This window comes from Peromyscus leucopus, chromosome 15 (assembly GCF_004664715.2).
Source record: "Peromyscus leucopus breed LL Stock chromosome 15, UCI_PerLeu_2.1, whole genome shotgun sequence".
Classification (NCBI taxonomy): Eukaryota; Metazoa; Chordata; class Mammalia; order Rodentia; family Cricetidae; genus Peromyscus; species Peromyscus leucopus.
The window spans coordinates 82,150,874-82,174,275 of record NC_051076.1 but is presented as its reverse complement, the minus strand read 5'-3'; the positions used below and the strand labels follow the sequence as shown (position 1 = coordinate 82,174,275).

At 38.7% G+C, this 23,402-nt stretch overlaps 1 protein-coding gene across 6 annotated transcripts in view; it reads left to right on the top strand.

Moving 5' to 3' along the window:
- Window positions 1-23,402, top strand: part of Pign (phosphatidylinositol glycan anchor biosynthesis class N) — a 147,862-nt gene that overhangs the window by 75,180 nt on the left and 49,280 nt on the right. For 5 of the 6 annotated variants that reach the window (XM_028883394.2, XM_028883395.2, XM_028883393.2 and 2 more), the window contains 5 exons: window positions 3,911-4,019; window positions 8,298-8,406; window positions 11,378-11,480; window positions 20,717-20,819; window positions 22,773-22,859. In XM_028883394.2, coding sequence (XP_028739227.1) covers window positions 3,911-4,019; window positions 8,298-8,406; window positions 11,378-11,480; window positions 20,717-20,819; window positions 22,773-22,859 — 511 coding nt within the window. The remainder of the gene's footprint in view (window positions 1-3,910; window positions 4,020-8,297; window positions 8,407-11,377; window positions 11,481-20,716; window positions 20,820-22,772; window positions 22,860-23,402) is intronic. The other variant, XM_037211017.1, reaches the window with a different exon arrangement.

Here is a 23,402-nt window from a genome sequence, read left to right as displayed (position 1 = left end):
TGACTGCTGAACCACCTCTCCGTCCCCAACACCATAACACTTTAATCTTCGTTCTGAGCTTAACATCGTATGGATAAACTTGAAATAGTAACATAAAATTACTAGTTATAGTCTTAGCCTGAGAGGCATCGTGGAGATACTACCAGACCTTCACAGGCAATAAAGCTGCATCAAGCAATAACTTAAAACTCACTCCCATCACAGACTAGATTTTCTTTATTCTGAGTGTTATAGAATCTGCAAATTTTTAGTTACATGTGAAAGTGCTGTGTTGCTGAAGCGTTGCCGTTGAGTATGTCCATAACCAAAGGCCATTGACAAATCAAAGTCTGCCATATTTGAATTAAATTTTTTCCCCATGAGGGGGGGAAATCTGTTTATTTTGAAATCTTTACATTTATTCTGTGTTGTTTTATTTTTTATTTTAATCTTTTAACATAATTCTTTATTTGACTCTTTAGAAATTTCACATCAGGCACCCCAATCCCATTCACCTGTCCCTCCATATCTGCCCCTCACCTCTACAGCATACCCCACCCTAAAATTAATTAAAAACAAAACAAAAGAAAGAAAAACCTATCGTGTTCCTCTGTCTTTCCAAGACCTCTTCATTCATCCTGGTGGCATCTGGAGCTGTGGTGTGTCACGCAGTGCACCCTTTTGTCCAATCAGCCCCACCCTTGCTGAAGCTCCTCTTGGATATCCTGCTGTTGTCCCCAGTCAGAGGGATCCCGTGGTTGCCTTTCCACAGGACAGTCCCTTCATGCACTCCGGCAGACCATAGATGGGGTAGATGTTAGAGTGGGTCTACCCAAGGTTCAGGATGTGAGTCTGGGTGGTAGCTGAGCTGGTCCGGGTCCACTGGGACTGCCTCCTGAGGTGAGGGCCCGTGCCATGTGGGCCAGCTCTCCCATGCCCATGGTGAGGTGTGGGGGCCGCTCTCCTGAGAGCTGGGGGCCGCTCTCCCTTGGGGGTGCCGCGCCACTCTCTTGCTGCAGTGTTCAGTGAGGGGCAGGGCCATTGTTGTCTTGTTCTGTTTCGTCTGCAGAACTGGGAATCAACCTTGTACTTGCTAGGAAACTTTTCTATGTTTAACCATTCAAATTGTGTAAAAAAATTTTCTATGGTTTACATATGTTCCCAATGTTGATGCTACAATTTCTCCTCAATATGACACAGACTCGTGTTAAAGATAATTGGTTGCCTTTGCTTTTAAGTTGTTATTAGATAACCTGCTGGCACTCCCCCCCCCCACCCCATGTGTGCATGTGTGTGTCCTTATGTGTCTCTGGGTGCTTGACTAAATTATCTTTGTTTCATCTAGCTGCTGCTGCAATCCTTTACTTTTTTTTTTAAAAGACAGAGTCTGTATATGTAGCCCAGGCTGGCCTCAAACTCAGTGTCCTGACTCAGGCTTCTGAGTAGTGGGATTTAGGCATGTACACCACCCCACTCCATTCTTCTTTTTATAAATCATATAGTCACCTTTGCTGCTTACATCTGAGTGCTCTGGGTATTATTTTTTAATTTGGTGTTTTGAGACAGGGTATCTCTGTGTAGCCCCGGATCTCCTGGAACTTGCTCTGTAGACCAGGATGACTTTAAACTTAGAGATCTACCTGCCTCTGCCTCCAGAGTGCTAGGATTAAAGGTGTGGTCCACCATCTCCTGATTCACTCTGGGCATTTTAAAAAAGCATTTTAACCTAACTTTTAATAAATGAGGGTATATATTTTTTTAACAGTAGGAAGATTAACTGAATATTTTAAAGTAATTGTTAATTTAGAAATTCTTTTTATTAGTTTTTAATAAGCATTTATTTATTTACATCCCAGTTGCAGTTCCCTCCCTCCTCTCCTCCCAGTCCCTTCCCCCACACTCCCTCTGTTCCCACCTCCCAATCCACTCCTCCTCCAATTCTGTCTAGGAAAGGGCAGGTCTCCCATGTGTATCAATAAAACATGGCATATCAAGTTGCAGTAAGACTAAGCACCTCCCCATGTATTAAGACTGTGCATGACAACCCAGTGTGAGGAGTAGGGTCCCAAAAGCCTGTAAAAGAGTCAGAGACCATCCCTGCTCCACTGTTAGGAGTCCCACAAGAGGACCAAGCTACACAATAATTTAAGAAATTCTTTACATTTCTTCGTTTGTTGGTTTTCCTGGTTTCTTACAACAAAATCAGTATGAACTGGACCAGGAAGTGTCTTAGGAATGCAGTTTATAAGCAGAGCCCAATAATTGTATTGAATTATAAGAACATACCATCCAACCTATACTTTTATATTACAGTATTGATAAATTAAAGTTTTGGAAGGTTTATGAAGTATATATAGCATCTGAGAAACTAAATTCAAATACTTTTATTTATTTATGTATTGATGTAGATTGTCCTGTGAGTTCTTCTGGTATCTCTATACAGCCCTTTCTTTCCTTTTATCAGCCGCTGTCCATTTGTCCTGCTCAAGCTGTATTGACATAGTTAGGAGGAAGTTATAATATGCTAAAAGGGGCATAAGTTGCATAAATGATCTCGTAGAAATTTGCCACCTGTATATTCCACTAAAGACTGACTCAGAAAGCAAATAAACCTTCGAAAAATCAAATTTGTGTTTTTGAAAATTATGGTGTTTCCCTCTGAACTTGATTTAAATTGCCATTAATGTTAAATTCATGTTGGCTTCTTGTGATTATTTGCAATTTATTTTCCTCTTAGTTCATAGAGGAAGTTCTGTCTCCATTTGGTCTCTCACAGCAATTCCATCCTCTACATTATAGAAACAGATACATGAAACATCTAAGGACAAAGTAAGAAGAGCAGATAGATGTATAGTGTAACTCTCAGAATCCTGTGAGCCCAGGGACTAAATCAAGAGTTGCCAATGAGTTAAAATGCAGTTTATTTTTTGAAAGAAAGAGAAAAAGCACTTTTTTTTATTCTACAAAGCTGTTTTTCTTTATTCTTATGATTCTCAGAATAGTTGAAAAATTAAAACAAATGTCAGCCATGTTCTTGGCCTACATCTTTTTTTTTTTTTTTTTGGTTTTTCAAGACAGGGTTTCTCTATGTAGCTTTGCGCCTTTCCTGGAACTCACTCGGTAGCCCAGGCTGGCCTCAACTCACAGACATCCGCCTGCCTCTGCCTCCCAAGTGCTGGGATTAAAGGCGTGTGCCACCACCGCCCGGCCCGGCCTACATCTTATCATGCATTTGCTTATTTCTATAACAAGCTAAGTTTTCCTAATTTGAGTTCTAGATTGTATCTTGAACATATTTTCAGTTGTATTACTCAGATTTTTATGAATTAAGAAATAGAGCTAAAATTCCTTGATATTAGTTGCCTGTGGCTTCAGTGACCATCTTCCTAGCAGTCTAGAAAATGAAATTTGCTACTTCATCATATACAAGATGACTTGTATAGTGATGTATTCCCCCGACACCTTTGAGACTACTGCCCTACCTTACAGCCATGCCAACTGAGGATAACAAGATCAGTGACAAGAAGGGGCTGTTTGGGAGTGCTGTGTTCTTCTCTGTGTGAATGAGTTTTTAAGAGTCAGAATCTGCATGACAGATGCTGACAGTCATTTGTTTAGCTATCTTTTATATTCTCTTCTGTATATTTACCAAGTTCAGATTAAGAAACATGGCAGTTGATGAATAAAAAAGAATGAATTAGAGAAATAAGGTAATAAGGTAAATATACAAAAATTGTGGAAGGTGGTTACAAGTAACCCTGCCATGTCCCTGTCCTCTTATTTCCCACCATTCCTCTGCCAGCTTTACTACTTGTTGATTAATCGAAATGCTTGAGAGTTCTACATCTGAGTAAAGTGTCTCATATTCTCATATACTGTCTTTAGTATGCTTCTTTAGACAAGTTTTAATGTGAATTATATTTTGAAACAGAATTGGTGCAGGCTTGCTGGTTCTTCTGCTGTCCCTGGCTATTGTAATAACTCTCACGAAAAGAAAAATTACTTTGGTAAAGGAAGAGCTGTTGGTACTTCTGTTACAGGTCAGTTACAAATTTTCAGTACTATCTCATACTGACCATATAATACAATGTATCTTATTGTTATACTCTGTTACATTCTTGTGTTCCTATCACTCAAGACTCATCTGAGAAATCAGTTTTCTGTTTACAGTAGCACACAGAAATAAATATAAATAGCAAACATGTCAGGAAGAAGTAGCCAAAGACACCCAGGGCAGCAGTTAAGAAGACATTAGGGCATCTTTACTGACCAAACATGAGCTGGAAGTGCTTCCTCTGGATTGAGACCCCGTGCTGTCCCCACACACACCAAGCTGGGAGTGTTGGCATGAAGGCAGCAGATGACAGACACCTGGGAGAAGGCTGGAGACGGTTGCTGGCTGTGCTGTAGCAAGAAGAACACTGGCCTCGGTGTTTTGACATTAGTGGTGCTTGGATATTCTGTTTACAGGGTGTGTGGTTTTCAGTAATTTAATGCCAGCTTGTTTTTTAATGTGTCAGTGGAGCAAATAGTTAATGGAGCTGTGAAAGCTAGAGATTACATAGTGCCATATTTTATAAAATGATATCTTTTTATAGATAAGAATGGAAAACACTTTTTCAATACGATAATAGTCCTCTTAAATTTTTTTTGTTTTAAACAATTGGTTTTATTTCTTATTTTAAGATTTAAAATTATTTGTTTTTATTATTATTTTTCTTTATTCTTGAGAATTTCATATATATATATATATATATATATAAACAATAAGATATATTAGCCTCTGATTTCCTCTGTCAACACTTGCAGGTCCCATGAATATGTTCCCCCTTCAACTCTATGCCTGTTTTTGTTTTTGGGTTTTTTTGAGTATTTTACACACACATAAAATGTGCTTTGGTCATAGCCGATCCCCTTTCCCTCCCTTCCATTTTCTACCTTATCTCCCAACACTATTCCTTCCCAACTTCATGTGTTTGCTTCTTACTAAATCTACATTCTGCTCCATCCCTGACGAAAACAGACTGTGCGTCTTCCAGAAGCCATCTCTTGCCAGTCATTTCTCTGCAGGGGGTGGGGTTTATGTGCTCCCCACCCTCATGTGTGCTGGGGTTGTGGCTGGCTTAGTCTCCTGCAGTCTGTGCATGGAGTCACAGCTGCTGTGAGCTCATGTGTGCAGTGTGCTGTCATGTCTGACAGTCACTACCTCTGACTCTTACGAGGGTCCCTTTTTCTCTGCATGTTGACCAATGGCAGGTCTCAGTATTAATCCCCATCTACTGTAAAAAGTAGTGTCTGGTGAGAGTTGCAAGATGCTCTGCTCTATGGGTATAAAGGTAAGAACTTAGGAGACAGTTAGCTTCTGTATCCATTTAGCAGAATGATAGTGCTAGGTTCTAATCTAAGGCTATGACCTAGCCAGCCACAGGTTTTGGTCCAGTTAACAGTACAAGGAATGAGCTCCATCTTGTCAAGGAGGTGAAGTCCAAGCAGAAAATAGCTGGTTAATCCCATAATATTTGTGCAACTTTTGCACTAGTGAGCCTGTCTTGCCAGTCCCGTCATTATTGTAGCTGGAAGGGTTCACGGCTGGGTAAGACTTGATTATTTTTCTCCCCCAGTAACATGCATACCACCTTCCTGCACTGTAAGAACTAGGCAGTGGGGGTGGAGCTTCCAGGTTGTACCACTTAATTTCTCCATGTCCTATAACCCATGTATGTGGTGTCTCCAGCAGAAATCTTACCATTAAGATCTGGAGGGTAACTGAAAGCAATGGTAATAGCCTATACTATTATTGAGAAGAGTCTGAGGGATCACACTGACCAACAACTTAAGCACCCTCCCATGGCCTCTTACTGGTTTCCTGTCATCTATTGGTACTCTATTTTAAACATAGATATCCAAAGAATCAAATCTATCCTCCACATAAGGATAATACATGCGGTATTTGTCTTTCTGGGTTTCAGGTATCTCACTCAGAATGATTATTTTCAATTCTAAACATATACCTATAAATTTCATAATTTCATTTTACTTTACCCTCCAGTAGTGTCCCATTATGTATATGTACCACCAAGTCCATCTATGTATGGGTGTGAGGCCACCCATTGGAACGTGGCAAACCAACCAGTGGGAACACCCTCCGAAAAGAGTGAGTCTCTCTCCCATTGCTGTCAGCTGCCAATAGCTCCTCATTTGGTGGTGATGCCTAGAGAGTACCTCCTCCATCTGTATCAAAGTTTAGGCTGACTTGCTCTTGTGCAGGTAATCATATCACTGTGAATTCAAGTGTGCAATAGCTATGGCCCTTCCAACCAAGTAATAGTTCATCGTGTTACATTTTTCTTACCCATTTGTCTGTCATTAGTCATCCAGGTTAATTCTCTTTCCTAGCTATTATGACTAGAGTACTGGTGAACATGGGTATCCAAGTGTCTTTGTAGTAGGATATGAGGTCCTTTGGGTGATACAGCCAGGTCATATGTCAGTTCTATTTCTAGTTTTTGAGAAACCTCCAGACTGATATCCAAAGTGTCTGCACTAGTTTGCATTGCCACCAACCTGAGTTCCCTTTTCACCACTTCCTGTAATGGATAAATAACCATATCTGGAGCTCTACCAAACCCTTATGAGTCTTCTCAAAAAGTTCTCTCAGAACAAAGCCATCATAATTAAGTGTTTCCAAAGCAGTGTGAAATAAAAATATACTGTGCTTAAAAGATATAGTAAGTTACATTCATTCTTGGAGAGCAATAGTGAACTCATAAGAAGAGATGAAATTCTTTGTAAACATCCTGTCGAGCCTTAGAACATGTTTCATTGTAAATGGCACACTGACTGGCTTTCCTCTGAAGCTGGGGTAGTTTTGGCAGAATCTGCCTACAGTAATGAGAGCTTTGACAGTAGTGTGTGTTTCTGACTCTTATTCCAAAGAGGGAATAATATCATGTTTAAATTCTTATATACTTTGTTAGAAATACCACTGAGTATTGTATAACTCCATTATAAAGTTCTTGCATTATCTTTAGTAATTTGCATTAATTCCTGTGCTTGACATATTTTATTGATGCCAAGGCATTTTTTTTTTCTCATTTTGGCATCTCTGAATTAGAATTTGTCTGTCTTAGTTAGGGTTTCTATTGCTCTGAAGAGACATTATGACCATAGAAACTCTTATAAAGGAAAATATTTAATTGGGGCTGTCTTATAGTTTCAGAAGTTTAGTCCATTATTGTCATGGCAAGAAACATGGCAGTGTGTAGGCAGACATGGTGCTGGAGAAGGAGCTAAGAGTTCTGTGTCTTGATCCACAAGCAACAGGAAGTGAGCTGACTTACTTGGCATGGTTTGCGCATTTATGAGACCTCAAAGCCTGCCTCAACAGTGACACACTTCTCCAACAAGGCCATACCTACTCCAACACGATCACACATCCTAAGAATACTACTCCCTGTGGGCCAAGTGTTCAAACACAGGAGTCTATGGAGGCCATACCTGTTCAAACCACCACAATGTCTTAAATAGAAAGGATCCTAGGATTGTGCCCTAACTTTATTCTCAGCAATTTTTTGTGTCTTAATTTATTCCCTGAAAAGACAAAATAAATTAAATTTATCTCTAGGATTTGATGAGATCACTGATCTAAACTCTGAGAGTTTATATTTTTATAGTCTTACTTTGGCTCATTTCTTTAAATTGGTAATTCCTTCACTAATTCAGGGATCATTAGTCATTTTTCTATATAGCTGAATAATATTTTTGGTTGCCATGCATATAGAGTCTGTTAAAAATGTTCAAGTCTAGCATGCCAGCACAAAGGGAGACAATGCATAAATGAATCGGAGAGATAGCTATGTTGCAATCAAGCAGTTTTTATGAGAACAGCCTTTAAGCTGACTCCTCTTTTACAGTAACATATAATGACCATTTATACTATCTTAGTTCCAGGGCCAGGTAAATATCCAGACTGCAAAAACGTGTTGAATAAATAAATACATGGATATTGCAGAGGAAAAGAGATGCGAAAGGCATGAAACTATACACTCCCTCCATTTGCATAATTTAAGAAACCTTCAACATTTTAACAGATACTTCTAAATAGAAGCACTGATGAGGTATGCTGTAGCATTCTTGAGAATGTACGTGCCTCGTGTCATCCTCAGGCAAGCCTGTGGCTTAGCATGGCAGTACTAACTTGTAGTTCTGGAGCACAAGAAGGCAGACTGGTCCAGTTCCAGTTTTTCTCGGCATTTTCTTTCCAGTGTGTCACCTTTCCCTGCCTTCCCTTTGCTAACCTGTGTGGTGTGTGTTTTCAGATGGTGAGTACAGTGCTCTCTGTGTATGTTGTGTACAGCACACACCACAGTCTGTTAAAGAAAGAAGGCCTGCCTTTTATTAATCAGATTGTGAGCTGGGCAACATTAGGTAAGTGGCCACTCAAACCAAATTGGAAAAATTTACCTCCAGTCTCATATCTTAAAACCGATACCTTTGTGTCTGCATTGTCCTTAAATAGTTTTGATGAAGGAAAACTGTAACCAGCTATTATTTTTATTTCTTTCTGGAATTGGACAAAGAAAAGTAGAACTCTGAGTACATATTGGTTAACAAGAATTACTTAATAGAGTATTTATGACTTGATAATTGGACTGTGTGCTTATGAACGTCTTATAATATCTACTGAGTGATTCCAGAAAAGAAGTTGTTTTTTTTTAATATTCCATTCTGTATATATACAAATGTATTTAATTTTCATGTCTGCCTTTATATTTTCAGGTCTTACATAGATAACTAAATTTATGTTTCCATTGTTAAAACCAACAGTGACTAGGTATTTCCCAGCATAGTGCATATTTTATGAAGCTACTTGGTGTTTACAATCATGTTCCTCTGTATGGTACCCTTATTTAAGAGTGTTAGATATGGGGTGGTGAAATGGCTGTGTGGTTAAATGTGCTTACTGCTTTTGCAGAGGATCCAGGACGAGCTCTTAGCACCCACATGGTGGTTCACAGCTGCTTCAAAAGTGAATACACAGATAGGGAAGGAATAAAGCCTTAAGAATATTATAGGAATGAGTTATTTGTACTCTCTGTTCACAATTTTTCAAGTTCCTTTTAGAGGCAGGAGGATCTCCATGAGTTCCAGACCAGTCAGTTCTACACACTGTCTCAAACAAAGCAAAACAAAACAAAACAAAAACAAAAACAGTACCCTTGGCCTGGAGTGGTGATGCATGCCTTTGATGCCAGCACTGGGGAGGCAGAGGCTGGTGTTTAAGTTAATGGCCAGCCTGCTCTATAGAGAGAGTTCCAGGCCAGCCAGGTATATGTAGTGAGACCCTGTCTGGAAAGGAAAGGAAAGGAAAGGAGAGGAGAGGGGAGGGCAGGGGAGGGGAGGGGAGGGAGGAGGAGGGGGAGGGGAGGGGAGGGGAGGGAGGAGGAGGGGGAGGGGAGGGGAAAGGAAAGGAAAAGGAGAAAAGGGGGAGGGGAGGGGGAGGAGAGGAGGAAGGAAAGGGAAAGGAGGGGAGGGGGAAGGAAAGGGAAAGGAGGGAGGGGGAGGGGAGGGGGAAGGAAAGGGAAAGGAGGGGAGGGGAAGGAAAGGGAAAGGAGGGGGGAGGGGGAAGGAAAGGGAAAGGAGGGGAGGGGGAAGGAAAGGGAAAGGAGGGGAGGGGGAGGGGAGGGGAAGGAAAGGGAAAGGAGGGGAGGGGAGAGGGAAGGGAGCAGAGGGGAAGGGAAGGGGAGCGGAGGGGAGGGGAGGGGGAGGAGAGGGGAAGGAAAGGAGGGGAAAGGGGAAAAAGGAAAATGGAAAGGAAGGACAGGAAGAAGGAGTAGGAAAAAGGAAAAAGAAAAAAAAGAAAGGAAAAGGGAAGGAAGAAACAAAATGAAAGGAAAAGAGCACCTTTGTTTGTGAATATGGATGTTTTCCCCAGTCTTATTATTGTATGTTATAGTAAAACATACATGCATGCTGTGTAAGATTCCTATCCCCCTTTCCCAATTTGGACATCCTATGTAGTTTATTCATATCTTTATTGATTACATTTCCATTTTGGAATAGTGGAAAAGAAATGTAGAATCAGAATCAATCTATATCTGTTCTACAAACACATAAATATTCTCCTGGGAATACTTTCAATAAGAACTTTTTCCCTTAGCATTGGAAGAGCTATGTATTAGCTTCAAGGTTCCTGCCAAGTGTTGTGAGGCATGAAACAGCAACTCATAGGAAAGTCTTCAAGTGTCTCCAAAGATCTCCCAACACTGACGCACCATGGTCTGGCTACAAGGGGAATATTTTTCTTATATTCATGGTGCCCAGTTAAATACATATTAATATATTTATGTTACTTAGAATGGAAACACTTAATCTTTCTTTAGTACCTTGTTATTCCTTTAGACAAAAATAAAAGCAAGATGAAATACTCAGTATTGCAAAACTAGTTTCATTTTAAGTGAACTGATTTAACATTGAAAGTTGTTTCTTCTGTTAGAGTTATATCAGGCAGTAAGATTATTGACCTACCTGCTCACCTTAGTTAAGGCTTTACAAATAGGACCTGCAGAGCCTTGAATCTTGCAGGGACTTGTAGCTTTAATTAAAATTACTCATATTCATTTAGCTTACTTTACATGGTACTAATTTCTTATTAAGATAGCAGCTAATACTAAGCAGTTTATAGGTAAAATTGTACTTAAAATTCAAGACAAATTTTCTTGAATGTTATTCCTATTTAGCAGGTATGTAAACTTCTCCTTAGATGGATTAATCAACTTGAGCCCCCCAAAACTAATTAGTGAGTGATTCAGCAAAACTTCACCCACGTTTGCTACCCTGGAGCACTGGGATGTTAGGCGGTTATGTGCGGCCCCTCTCTGAAGCAGCCAAGGAGTTTGTTTGCTTCGCCACCACTCTCAGCACCTTGCCCACCTTGAGGCAGCTGACTTTCTAGGCTGGCTTCCGCAACTCTGACATATGTGAAGTCATTCTTCCCTGGTCCTGATATGCCGGGTATAGCTAGAAGTGAAACAGATGCCACTTCTCTGACATTAGACATAATCAGTTTCTACCATGTCTTTGAACTAGGACATAAATGTCTAAGAGACAAGTTGCTGACCCTTAATTAATACATTTTATTTCATTAGAAAATAATAAATTATTCATTGGGAAGTTAATATAATTATAATGATCTGGTTTGAATAAAATAGAGAAAACCTGAGTTATTTAACCCACAATAGAATTTAAACAAAGTGTAATTTTAGTTAAGAATGTAATGCTTTGCTTTGCTTTCTTATAGAAATCCCGATGATGTATTAAAGATCACACGGAACCTAAATTGTCTGTGTGCCGGTGGGTGGCTTGGGTCTGCAGAACTGACGGGTCTGTTTTCTTGCAGCCTCTTCCTTGGGTGTGCCGCTCCTGAGTCCCACGACTCTCCTTCCACGACTGTCCAGCATACTTCTTTCCTTGATGTCAACCTACTTGCTTCTAAGCACAGGGTATGAACTTTGTCTATTTAAATTTTTTTTGAGAATTTCATATGAGTATTGTATTTCATTGTTTCTATGCCTTCCTCTCCCCCTCCAGCTCCTCCCATTCTCCCCTCTCTTTCTCAAGTTCATGACTTCTTCTATAATTACTATTATTACACATTTATATGTATCAACTTTTCTTAAAATATAATTTCACAGTTGCAAATTTAAAATTGACTTTTCTTCTTTAGTAGCTAAGCTTTGAAAATAAAAATGTTTTCTAAATTTTGAAGGATAAATTATAAATATTTTATACTCTTTATGTGAGTAGGTAACTTTTGTCTGTAATTTTATTTCATTTTTCTCATTATTTTCACAGTATTGTCTGTCATCTCTTTTGGTTTTTCGAGACAGGGTTTCTCTGTGTAGCTTTGCGCCTTTCTTGAATCTTGCTTTGTGGACCAGGCTGGCCTCGAACTCACAAAGATCCTCCTGCCTCTGCCTCCTGAGTGCTGGGATTAAAGGTGTGTGCCACCACCGCCCGACATGTCATCTCTTTTTACTTGTAGGAATTGCTGAAATTTTACTTAGTTATACTGTTAGGAAATCCTGATGGGTTGTGGCAGAATTTTAAATCTAAAGCATTTTTAAGAAGGATTTTTTTGTTGCGTTCTTATAATTCATTTTTCCCCAGTGGTATGATCTCTGTTCCGTTAAGTGACTGGACAGTATAGCTAGAAGTGAAACAGAAATTTAACTTTAACACAGAACAGCATCATTGCTTCTTACTGCTCTTAAGAAAAAAAAAAAACTATATTGTTTTAAAGCTATTCAAAGGCAGAAAATACAGCAAATAATTTTTAAAATAAAAGAAATTGAAGAAAACTTGTGTATGTTCACAATTTAACTCCTTTAATTTAAGGCTTACATCGATAACAGCTTTTATCACCTGAACTAAAGAGGTTTGGACATCAGTCTTTATAAGCTGTCTCAGCTCTGGCACATAAAACTTTACCCCTTTCAAAGGGGCCAGAGCTGAGATTTCATATTATGACAAAGGTAAGGCAGAATGATGTCCAAACCTCTTTAGTTCAGGTGATAAAAGCTGTTATTGATGTAAGCTGGCAATGGTCGAGAGACAGCCGGAACTGACCTACTCGGGTGATGGGATGGCCAAATATCCTAATAGTCGTGCCAGAAACCCCATCCAAGGACTGAGGAATCTGGATGCAGACATCCACGGCTAGGCCCCGGGTGGAGCTCCGGGAGTCTAATTAGTGAGAAAGAGGAGGGTTTATATGAGCGAGAATTGTTGAAACCAAGGTTGGATAAAGCACAGGGACAAATAGCCAAACGAATGGAAACACATGAACTATGAACCAAAGGCTGAGGGACCCCCAACTGAATCAGGCCCTCTGAATAGGTGAGACAGTTGATTGGCTTGATCTGTTTGGGAGACATCTAGGCAGTGGGACCGGGTCCTGGGCTCATTGCATGAGTTGGCTGTTTGAAACCTGGGGCTTATGCAGGGACACTTGGCTCAGTCTGGGAGGAGGGAACTGGACCTGCCTGGACTGAGTCTACCAGGTTGATCTCAATCCTCGGGGGAGGCTTTGCCCTGGAGTAGGTGGGAATGGGGGGTGGGCTGGGGGGAAGGGGAGGGGGGCGGGAGGGGGGAAAACAAGGGAATCCGTGGCTGATATATAAAACTGAATGGTATTGTAAAATAAAATAAAAGGAAAAAAAAAACTTTTCCCCTTTCTATTGACAGAACTTCTCATGATGCTCTTGCTTTGAGAGCATAAATAACTGCTTTCAGTTATGATCTCATCCTTCTTTGCTCATTATTGGTATTAGTTAGTGTTAGGATTTCTGTGTGTAAAAGATTTAGGGATTCAAGTTACAGTGCCCGATTTCACTTTTTCATAGTATGTGTGACTGGAGACACTGTTAAAACTTCTTTTTAAAAAATCTTAATTGCCTGTTAGTGAATACAGGTGGCTGTACAAGGGAATTATGACAGCTTATAAAGCTTGGACAGTCCTCTGATGATTCTGAACAGAGTGAACCCTTGGTGAGCAGACCAGGCAGCAGACTTCAGGTAAATCTGCTTAAGATCCCGAAGTACACTTCCTGTCTGGGACTTCCCTTTCCGTGGAGGGAGCAGTTCACTCTCACTCACCGCCCCCCCCCCCCCCCCCCCCGCCCTCCCCATCTCCTACTAGATGTTCATAAGTGAGGATTCCAGGGCTGCAGCGCAAAACCACTGCAGCAAACCCTGAATGAAGTGACACACAGCAGAGTCGGATTTTGTTTTGAATATACCTCATAGGTTACTCCAAAGTAGTGGGTCTCAAGTGGTGGCAACCCCTTTGGGGGTTGAACTATCCTTTCACAGGTGTTGCTTATCAGATACTCTGCATATCAGGTATTTATTTACATTATGATTCGTAATAGTAGCAAAATTATAGTTATGAAGTAACAACAAAAATAATTTTATGGTTGGGGGTCACCACAACATGAGGAACTGTATTAAAGGGTGGCAGCATTTAAGAAGGTTGAGAACCACTGTGCTAAAGTATGAAATGGTAGATGAGAACCAGTGTCCAGAATAGAGCTGCAGTACAGCTTCTGAGGAAGACAACTGTAGCCCACTACAATAGGCCACATGAAACAGGGAATACTTTGCACTTTGCTAAATGAGGCTTGCTTATGGCCTTGTTCCTTGATAAATATGCTATTTCTTTAGTGTATATTAAAGTATGCTTTAAGGTTGCAGTGTAACCTGGGTTGAAAGCTTGTCCAGCATGTTCTAGGCCCTGAGTTCAGTAGTCAGCACCACCAAAGAAAAAGAGAGTCTTCAAATATTTCTGTTTGTTCATTATTATTTGAAATATAATAATACTTTGTTTTTATTCTTGCTTTTACATGTATTGCAATTCAAATATCCCTTTGATATAAGGAATTTATTTCCAAAGAAGTTAATTCACTTTTGTTTAAAATTGAAAATCTCTAGGGCTGGATTGATGGCTCAGCAGTTAAGACTGTTGGATGCTGTGATAGAAAAGACTGGTTCCCAGAATCAACATTGGAAGCTCACAACTGTCTGTAGTTCCAGCTCTAAGTGACCCAGTTCCCTCTCTGGCCTCTGAGGGAACTTGCATGCATGAGCACAAACTGGCTTGAGAACACATGCATGTAAAAAGAAATCTCTTTTAAACATTCAATTTTTTTCTTTTGATTTTGGAACAGGGTCTCACTGTGTAGACCAGCTTTGTATGGAACTCACAGAGGTCTACCTGACTCTTCATTGAGTGCTTGGATTAAAAACATGTGCAATTATAACAGAATTGAAATTTTCTTACCAAATAGATTTAAACAAAGAATTTGGTGGGTTGGTTTGCCATGAACCCTGAAACATTACTGTAAAATTCAGTGAAGGCAGTTTTATAGTTTCTATGTTGACTTTAAAGGGAAGAATTCTTGCCTCCCCCCCTCCACCCCCCCCAAAGAACTCATTGTGTAGCCCCAGCTAGCTTCAAACTCTTGCTTCAGGCTCCTGAGCACTGGCCTTCCAGGCATGTCACCAAGCCTAGTTTGTCATTTGAATGTGATTTTTCTTAATCCTTCCTTACATCCTATGAGGATGAAGGGTGCTTACTTTAGAACAAATGATAAACAGGACAGACAAACTGAGTAAATATCACTAATATTTCAAATTTTGGCTAAAATATGGGATCTTGATCCAAATTACACTCAGCCCAGAATTCACCATGGTGCTATCAACAGGTTATTCTTAATTTAAATGATTTTGTAAGGCATCTAGGGTCCAAGGCCTGAGTCACTCTTTAGGAATCTTGGCTGTCCTAACTAAGTATTACAGAGACATTCAGAAAGTGTTTGCCAGTGGACCTTAACATCCTAAGTGAACTGGACTTGAGAAGTCCTTGTAGACTACAGATATGAAGTGAAGTGGGCACTAAATCCTGCTCACCAAAGGTCCCACATACTCTTGTTTTTACATTCTCCCTGACTGACATATTTGTGGGACACAGCTATGAACATATAACATGGACATCATGAAGACTTTTCTTAGTTGCTTAATAAAGAAATCTTATGCTGAGCTTGCTTCAAGATGTACAATTTTGAAATAAATCTTGAAGTGTGAGAGAATCTAGTTGTTCTTATTCGACAGTGATAAACATAATTTGAAATGATTTATATTCCCCACATTATTTTCAATATTTTAGAACAAATAATTTTATTATATTAACACCCTACAAATTAAAATATCCAAAAGTTTTTGGCCTATATAAGAAATTAAAGGATAAAATCTCATCATTTTGGGATGAAATTGTTCTATTAAGAAGTCACACTTCTCCAGGGAATGGTGGCACATGCCTTTAATATCAGCACTAGGGAGGCAGAGGCAGCCAGATCTCTATGAGTTTGAGGCCAGCCGGGTCTACAGAGTGAGTTTCAGGACAGCTAGGGCTGTTACAGAGAAACCCTGTCTTGAAAAACAAAACAAAACAAGTCACACTTAAGAGGTTTGTTTGAGAAAATAAGTATTTTAGAATAAAGAAATAAGTACTAATTTTTTAACAGTCACTTAGTAATGATTTGGCCTTTTTCAGGTTCAAAGGAGTGTGTATTGACTCAGGAGGCTGAGGCAGTAGTCTGAATTTGAGATCAGCCAGTGCTGTATAGCAGGAATCTGTCTTTTAAAAACCAAAGCCTTGGTATCTTGGATTCTTTTCCCGTTGCTGTGATAAACACTCTGACAAAGACTTAAGGGAAGGGGTTTGTTCTAGACCAGGGTGTGGTCCATCACAATAGGGGATTCAAGGTGTCAGCTGAAGCAGCTGTTCACAGGCATCCGCAATGACAGTAGAGAGCCATGACTGCATGCTATTGCTCATGTTACTTCTACATTTTGTGCAGGTCAGAGTCCACTTCCAGAGAATGGTACTGCCCACAATTGACACCATCAGGGTAATCCTTCCCAGGCATGCCTGCAGGCCCATCTTCAAGCTGATTCTAGAGTCTATTAAGTAAACAAAAAAAGACAAATGATCACACAGGGAATATAGAATCCTCTCTATAATGCACAGGGGTCTGGCTTCAATTCATGGTAGTACAAAATTCAATTAATAATAAAAAAGAATAAAATATAAATCTTAGAAATAGATCTGGATTAGAAACAAAGGAGTATAAGGAATAAAGGATAGGTTAAGTTTGATTATAAGTAAAAATAAATATTTCTTAATATAGCATGAGTTTATCCTGTAACTTACTTCCTTGGAGACAAGTTTTATAATAGTATTTTCAAACATCAATTTAATGGTCTTGAGAGACCCTCAAACAGATTATCAGAATGACATCTAGTTTATTTTTAAGAAAATCAAAACCAGGAAAGTTCATGCCTAAAACCAGAATATTACTGCTGAGTATAGCCTTACTAATGAATACAGTAAGAGACATCATTCAACATCAGAGTCTGTATTTAGCTTTTTAAAAACGGTCTTAAAACTGTGTTCCAGTCACTCAGGTTAATACAGTTTCTTGGTTTCTTACTGGTTTTACAAATAGTGAAGTTCATCACGGTTTTGGGCAAAATAGAAGTTTCTCTGTATAATTTAGTGAATATTCAGACAGAAGAGATTCTTAAAATAAATGCAGCTTTATTATATTATAGAGTAATAGTAATCTTAAATTCTAACAATGCATCCTTGATTTAATGAATAAAAAGGACTCATTAGTAATCAGCCCTGAATTAATTTTATGCAAATGAAAGCTATTATAATTCTTGAAAATAGTTTAAGTTAAATGTTTTCTTCTAAAATTTTGTTTACATTATCCCTTTGCTTGGCAAAATATAATACAGATCTAAATGCATTTTCAGCCCATTCCAGTCTGCACAGAGGCTAAACCAGCAGATTGCAATTTAGGGTTCAGTGTTTCATTATATTCTCTTCAAGACCACAGTGACATTTTATTGGTCTTTCCGTATTAATTTAGATTTGTAAGCTGTATATGAAAATTGTCTCAAGAATTAAAGTCTCTTAGGAGGACTGTTTTTTATCTGATCTTGTCTGCATTTTGGAAAGGGCCAGAGCTCTGAAATACTGAGCAATTTATGGTTGTGTATTACTAGAAAGAATGATTTTCACATGCAGCTGAAACTGTTTGTAAAAGTCATGGTGCTGTGGGGCTGCATAGATGGCTGGACACAGAGTGCTGGTTGCTCTTTCAGAGGACCCAGCTTCAGTTCCCAGAATCTATATGGTATTAACAACCTTCTGTATACCTCTGGCCTCTTTGCATACCAAACATGCATGCAGTGAACACATATTCATGCAGGCAAAATACTCATCCATAGAAAATAAAATAGACCAATCTTTTCAAAGTCGTTATCTGCCTTTTCCTAGATCCAATTAATCAAGTTTTTTTTTTTTTTTTTTCCCCACATTTCCGGCATTGTGCGCACTAAGCAGACAAACCTGAAGAACCATTACTGTGTTGCAGGCCTGCAGTGGAGCTACTCGGGGCTATAAATAAGATTGTGTTTTGCAGTGTTAGAATAAAAACTGGAAAGTTGATTTTATGGGTCAGGAACTGAATCAACTTTGAATGGTGGAACTGGGTTGGTGATGTCCAACCTCATGTGGAAGTGGACTAAACCTTAAAGAATGGCCAGGATACAGGCATTCCAATTTTTTCCCAGTGTTTGAAGTCATTGTAATGATAATAGTATCACCACCTTCTGATAGGGTGGGGTAAAGGAGGAAATGATTACTTGTACTGTTGAGGCTCTAGTGTATTTCTTTCCAACTTTTAACATCTAATTAATCATAGTATATAGAGTATCTTCTATCTTTTTTCCTACTTATTTTGGAAATATTTTTTCATATTGGTCATTGGCTTCCTTTACCATTTTAGTAGATGTCTAATTTTTATGATATGAATGCACTTTGATTTACTTAGCTGTTCTTCTGGATATGGATATATATATATAATTATACTATATATTACATATATATAACATATATATATATAAAATGTTCTTTGTTTTTGAGGCAAAGTCTCAGGTAGCCCAGACTGGCCTCAGACTCACTGTGTGGTCTAGGATGACGATGAACTTTTTTGATCTTTCTACCTCTACCTCCTGAGTGCTGGGATTACAAGCATGTGCTGTACTCATTTCTGGCTGTGTAGTGCTGGGGATGAGGCCAGGACTTCTTGTGTACTTGGGAAGCAAGCACTCTACTAACTGAACCACATCTGCCGCTCAGTAGTGCTAATTATACTTTCCAATTCTTGTTTTCTTACTTGTTTTTAATTTTTGTTTCTGTCATTTTAAAAAATACTATTTGGAAGTTGATTTTATGGGTTAGTAACTGAATAGACTTTGAGTAGTGGAACTGGGTTGGTGGCTATGAAACCAGCTGTTTCTGTTTTCTGAGTGTTTGTACAGTTTGGATACTTTTTGCATAATTTTCACTATGATGTATAAAGCCCATTAAGCATGAGCTTTTAAAAAAAAATTCCATTTGTTTTAAAAACATTGCTAATTTTGTATCACCAACAAACTATAAGAAGTGTTATTTTTATCATATCCTTAGTAATGCTCTTTTTCTTTTCAAATAAGAATACCAAATACAATTTAATAGGCTATAAATGGCTGTGCTTTGTACTTTTTTCTGTACATTTTGCTAGTAATATTTTCTCATATATATAGTCTATGCTCATATCTTAGGACATCCTGTATCCTACACACTGGGTGACTGTATATATTTCCTCAAATCTAGATGTTTCTGCCAAGTCTTCAGTATTTTTGTTTTATCCTTGTGGTAGAGTTGAAAGCATTTTGTTTCTTTTGTATTTTCATATCTGGGAAATAGTGTCACAGGGCCCAGAGTTTAGTGGTAAAAGGTGAAGCAAGGTTACATTATGTCTTTTTGTTTTGTAGCTTCCAGTCAAGTTAGTTATTCTTTCAGAACCACTTCTTGTGAGCTAGACCTGCGTAGTAGCCACTCTGTTCATCAAGTAGGAGATGTGTAAACGTGTGTGTGTGTGTGTGTGTGTGTGTGTGTGTGTGTGTGTGTGTGTGTGATCAAAGCAGAGTGGTAAGTGCTGCAGTGGAGTATTTGGGGATCATGGAAGTGCAGCATTGACCCCAAGCTAGAGCAGAAGCAGTTTGGAAAAGGCTTGGCACTGTTACCTTGAGTATTTCTTTTTGTGTGTGTGTGCACTGTCCTCCATCTTACAGAGATACAGGTTCATTCGTAATCATTGTCCTGTGAACATGCAAGACCTTTATTGCCGCCTTCTGTAAACATCTTTAAAAATAAGACTCATAGTGCACATGTCTGATTTTCTTAGATTGATATTCTTAGATTGTGGTTTATGAATGTTTTTTATATTTTGATACATAGCATTAGATGGTATTTCACTATAGAGGGTGTTTCTATAAACAGAGTATGAGAGTCTATTTCAATGTACTCTTGTCAACACTATGTTTTTATGTTGACAAACATAAGTAAATATGGCACCTCATTTTTGTTTTGATTTTCCTCTCTGTTATTTATATAGCCAGACATATTTCCATGCATTTATTGACGCTTTTATTTTCTCATTAAGGGTTTGTATTCTTATATCAAACTTAGGAAGTTTGCAATATTTGTCTTGCTCTTATACATATATTAGTGATTGTACCTCCAAATTATCTTTTTACCTTTGTCTTAGCATTTTCTTTCTTTTATGAATAGCTGCTACCTTCTTTAGGAATGGTTTTTTAATATTTCCACTATTTTAAACATGTAATTATCTGAAGATTTAATGAAGTTCAAAAGAAGATACTGTTGAAGTTGAAATTTAAATGTATCTTTCTTTCCTATCCTTGTCTGGAAAACTTAAAAGATTTCGAGTATTACTGCAATTGTTTTTTAAGGTTTATTTCATTTTTATTTTATGTATATGACTGTTTTGCCTTCATGTATATGCACTGTGTATGTACCCAGTGCCTACAGAGACCAAAAGAGGGTAACAGATCCTTTGGAACTGGCACTACAGACTATTGTAAGCCACCATGTGGGTGCTGGGAACCAAACCTGGATTCTCTTTAAGAGCAACCATTGCTCTTAACTGCTGAGCTGTCTCTCCAGCCCCATCACAATCATGTTAAGAATGATTTCTAGTTTTGATTTTCAGCGTTCTCTGTTAATGTTTTCATCTCTGTGCTCACACTTCCCACCTCTTAGGTATGAAGCTCTCTTTCCATTAGTGTTGTCCTGCTTGATGTTTGTCTGGATACACATAGAACAAGAGACCCTGCAGCAGCCTGGTGTTTCCTGTAAACAGAAGGTAGCTGTCCAAACCATTGCCACTTTGTTTTCAAGTATTCTGTGTGCTACAAGAATGTTACAGTGTTATTTCATCAAAAATTCTTTCTGCCTAGAATTATAGCATTTAAAAAACTTAGCAAAATTTACTTGGTATTAATAATTAAGGTAAACATAAGGGAAATTTTCATTTATAACAAAACACAATTGTACAGTTTTGTATGACATGTATGTGTTGGGTTTTCCCTAGAAAATTATTAAAAACCAGATTTTAAAAAATACCAATATAAGGTGAACAACACATGTCAGTGGATAAAAGTGCTTGGCAACTGGCTACCACACTTGATGATCTGAGGTCAAGTGGTAAAAGGAGAGAGCCGAGGCCTCCACATGCATGCCGTGGCATGTGCACTGCGTACTTGTCCCCCCAGCACATGCCCATGCACACACCTGGTTTCATCTACAGTTTCCCTCTGACAGTTCACTTGATCATAAGCTGCTGATGTTTAAGTAGCTGTTGTTGTTTCTCTAGCTATCCTAATCCAAGGTGCTCACTCTGTCATCTCAGTGACTGTGGCCTGACTCTATCTTTGACAGTTTGCACACTGTGCTATGCTTAGAACTGGACAAAAGCCAACCACTTTTAAAGGATGTCATCATCTGAGGAGTTAGAAAGTTATGTGATGTCTCTCATCTGTTTTAGAATGAAGGTAATTCTGAGAAGGTCAGGTAAAGAAAGACTGAGTGCTTTTGAGCACCACTGCTCTTACCCAGCTCCAGCTGCCTCCCAAGAGGCATTGCTCATTCAGAATAGCAACTTTTCAGTATAGAAGTAGCTGTATTGGTGTGCATCTGTGAGAACCAGTGTGAATAGATCAGTGTAAAGAATCAAGAATTATTCCTGATAGTATTTCAGGAGAGGGAAGGTCACTACATTGCTTTAAAATTCTACTTTTAACTAAAGCAAGGCTTTTTGTTTCTGATTTTTTGTTTGTTTGTTTATTTGTTTTCAGAAAAGAATGTCAAAGCATGCCAGGTATTTAGGGTATTTAGGGTATGGCAATGGAAAGAGTTCTCCTTTCAACTCTCTTTTGGCTTCTTTTCATGGTTGGGGACCTAAACAAGAGTGTCTCCACATTATTTAATGGAGTAACTTTCCCTTTTATCAAAGATGGGAGTATTTTGCCTTTATAAGGAAAATATAATGTATCTGCAAAATAGAATTAGCAGAACAAGTAAGGGAATACATGTTTACTTTGTGCCATCTTTTTAATATTATATAACTGATTTAAGAAGACAAGAAAACTGATAAATGAGGTCTCTGAATAGCATTTTTGAAAGTGGAATATTTATATAGGGCAGGAAAAAGATCAACTCTTACTTTAATGATGTGATAATACCACAACTCCATGTAGCATCTTATTATCATATTTTGCTTTCCAGTGGATTGTATTAAGATGTAATTTTTTTTTAAAGATTTATTTATTTATTATGTATACAAGTGTTCTGTTTGCATGTATCCCTGCAGGCCAGAAGAGGGAGCCAGATCTCATTACAGATGGTTGTGAGCCACCATGTGGGTGCTGGGAGTTGAACTCAGGACCTCTGGAAGAACAGTCAGTGTTCTTAACCTCTGAGCTATCTCTGTATTAAGATGTAATTAAGTTATTTTATTGTTGTGGGTTTTTTTTTGTATTTGTTTTTCTTTTTTTTTTGGTTTTTCGAGACAGGGTTTCTCTGTGTAGCTTTGCACCTTTCCTGGAACTCACTTGGTAGCCCAGGCTGGCCTCGAACTCACAGACATCCGCCTGGCTCTACCTCCCGAGTGCTGGGATTAAAGGCATGCGCCACCACCGCCCGGCCTTTTGTATTTGTTTTTTTATGTAGGCACAGTATAAATTCTTAGCCATTGTTAATTTGTAAGTCTGTAAGCTAAATACTATAGTGTATTAATGTATTTCTTCCTATCCCCCAGCTCAGCAGCATTCAGTTCACGTATAACACTGATATAACTCAGTTTCGACTGCTCAATCTGGATGACATCCGTAGGGCCTTTTTCCTTGTATCCTTTGTTGGGACTTATAAAATCTGACCACCCCATTTTAATAGTATAAGATGATATAGAAGGTGTTTCTGCTTGTTACTTAATAGTGATATTTTATTAGGGGCCAGTTAACTCTTCTCAGCTTGAGTTGTCTCACATAAATAGTTCTCATCAAATTTTAGAAAGGGCAGATGCTAGGCATTTAGGTCAGGGATTGAGTGCTTGCTGAATATGCACCAGTCCTTGAGTTCAACTCCTAATAGTGCAACAAATAAGTACTTGTTTAACTATAGAAAAATGATGTTGCAAATGTGTGTGTTCCATTCAGTGTCTTAGCGGTTAAGATTTTCGTCACATATGCACATATTCCTTAAAAATAAAATGTTAAAGTTAAAGCTAAATTCTCCTTTCAACTCTCAACTCCTGTTTAATTTCTCCTGCCCTAGAAGAAACCATTATGAGTTTGTATTGTGTTTGCTTTACCTGAGTCTTGTTAGGTCAACACCCATCTCACTGGTGGGCTTTGGATCCCATCAGAGGCAATACCATGGAAATCCTGAG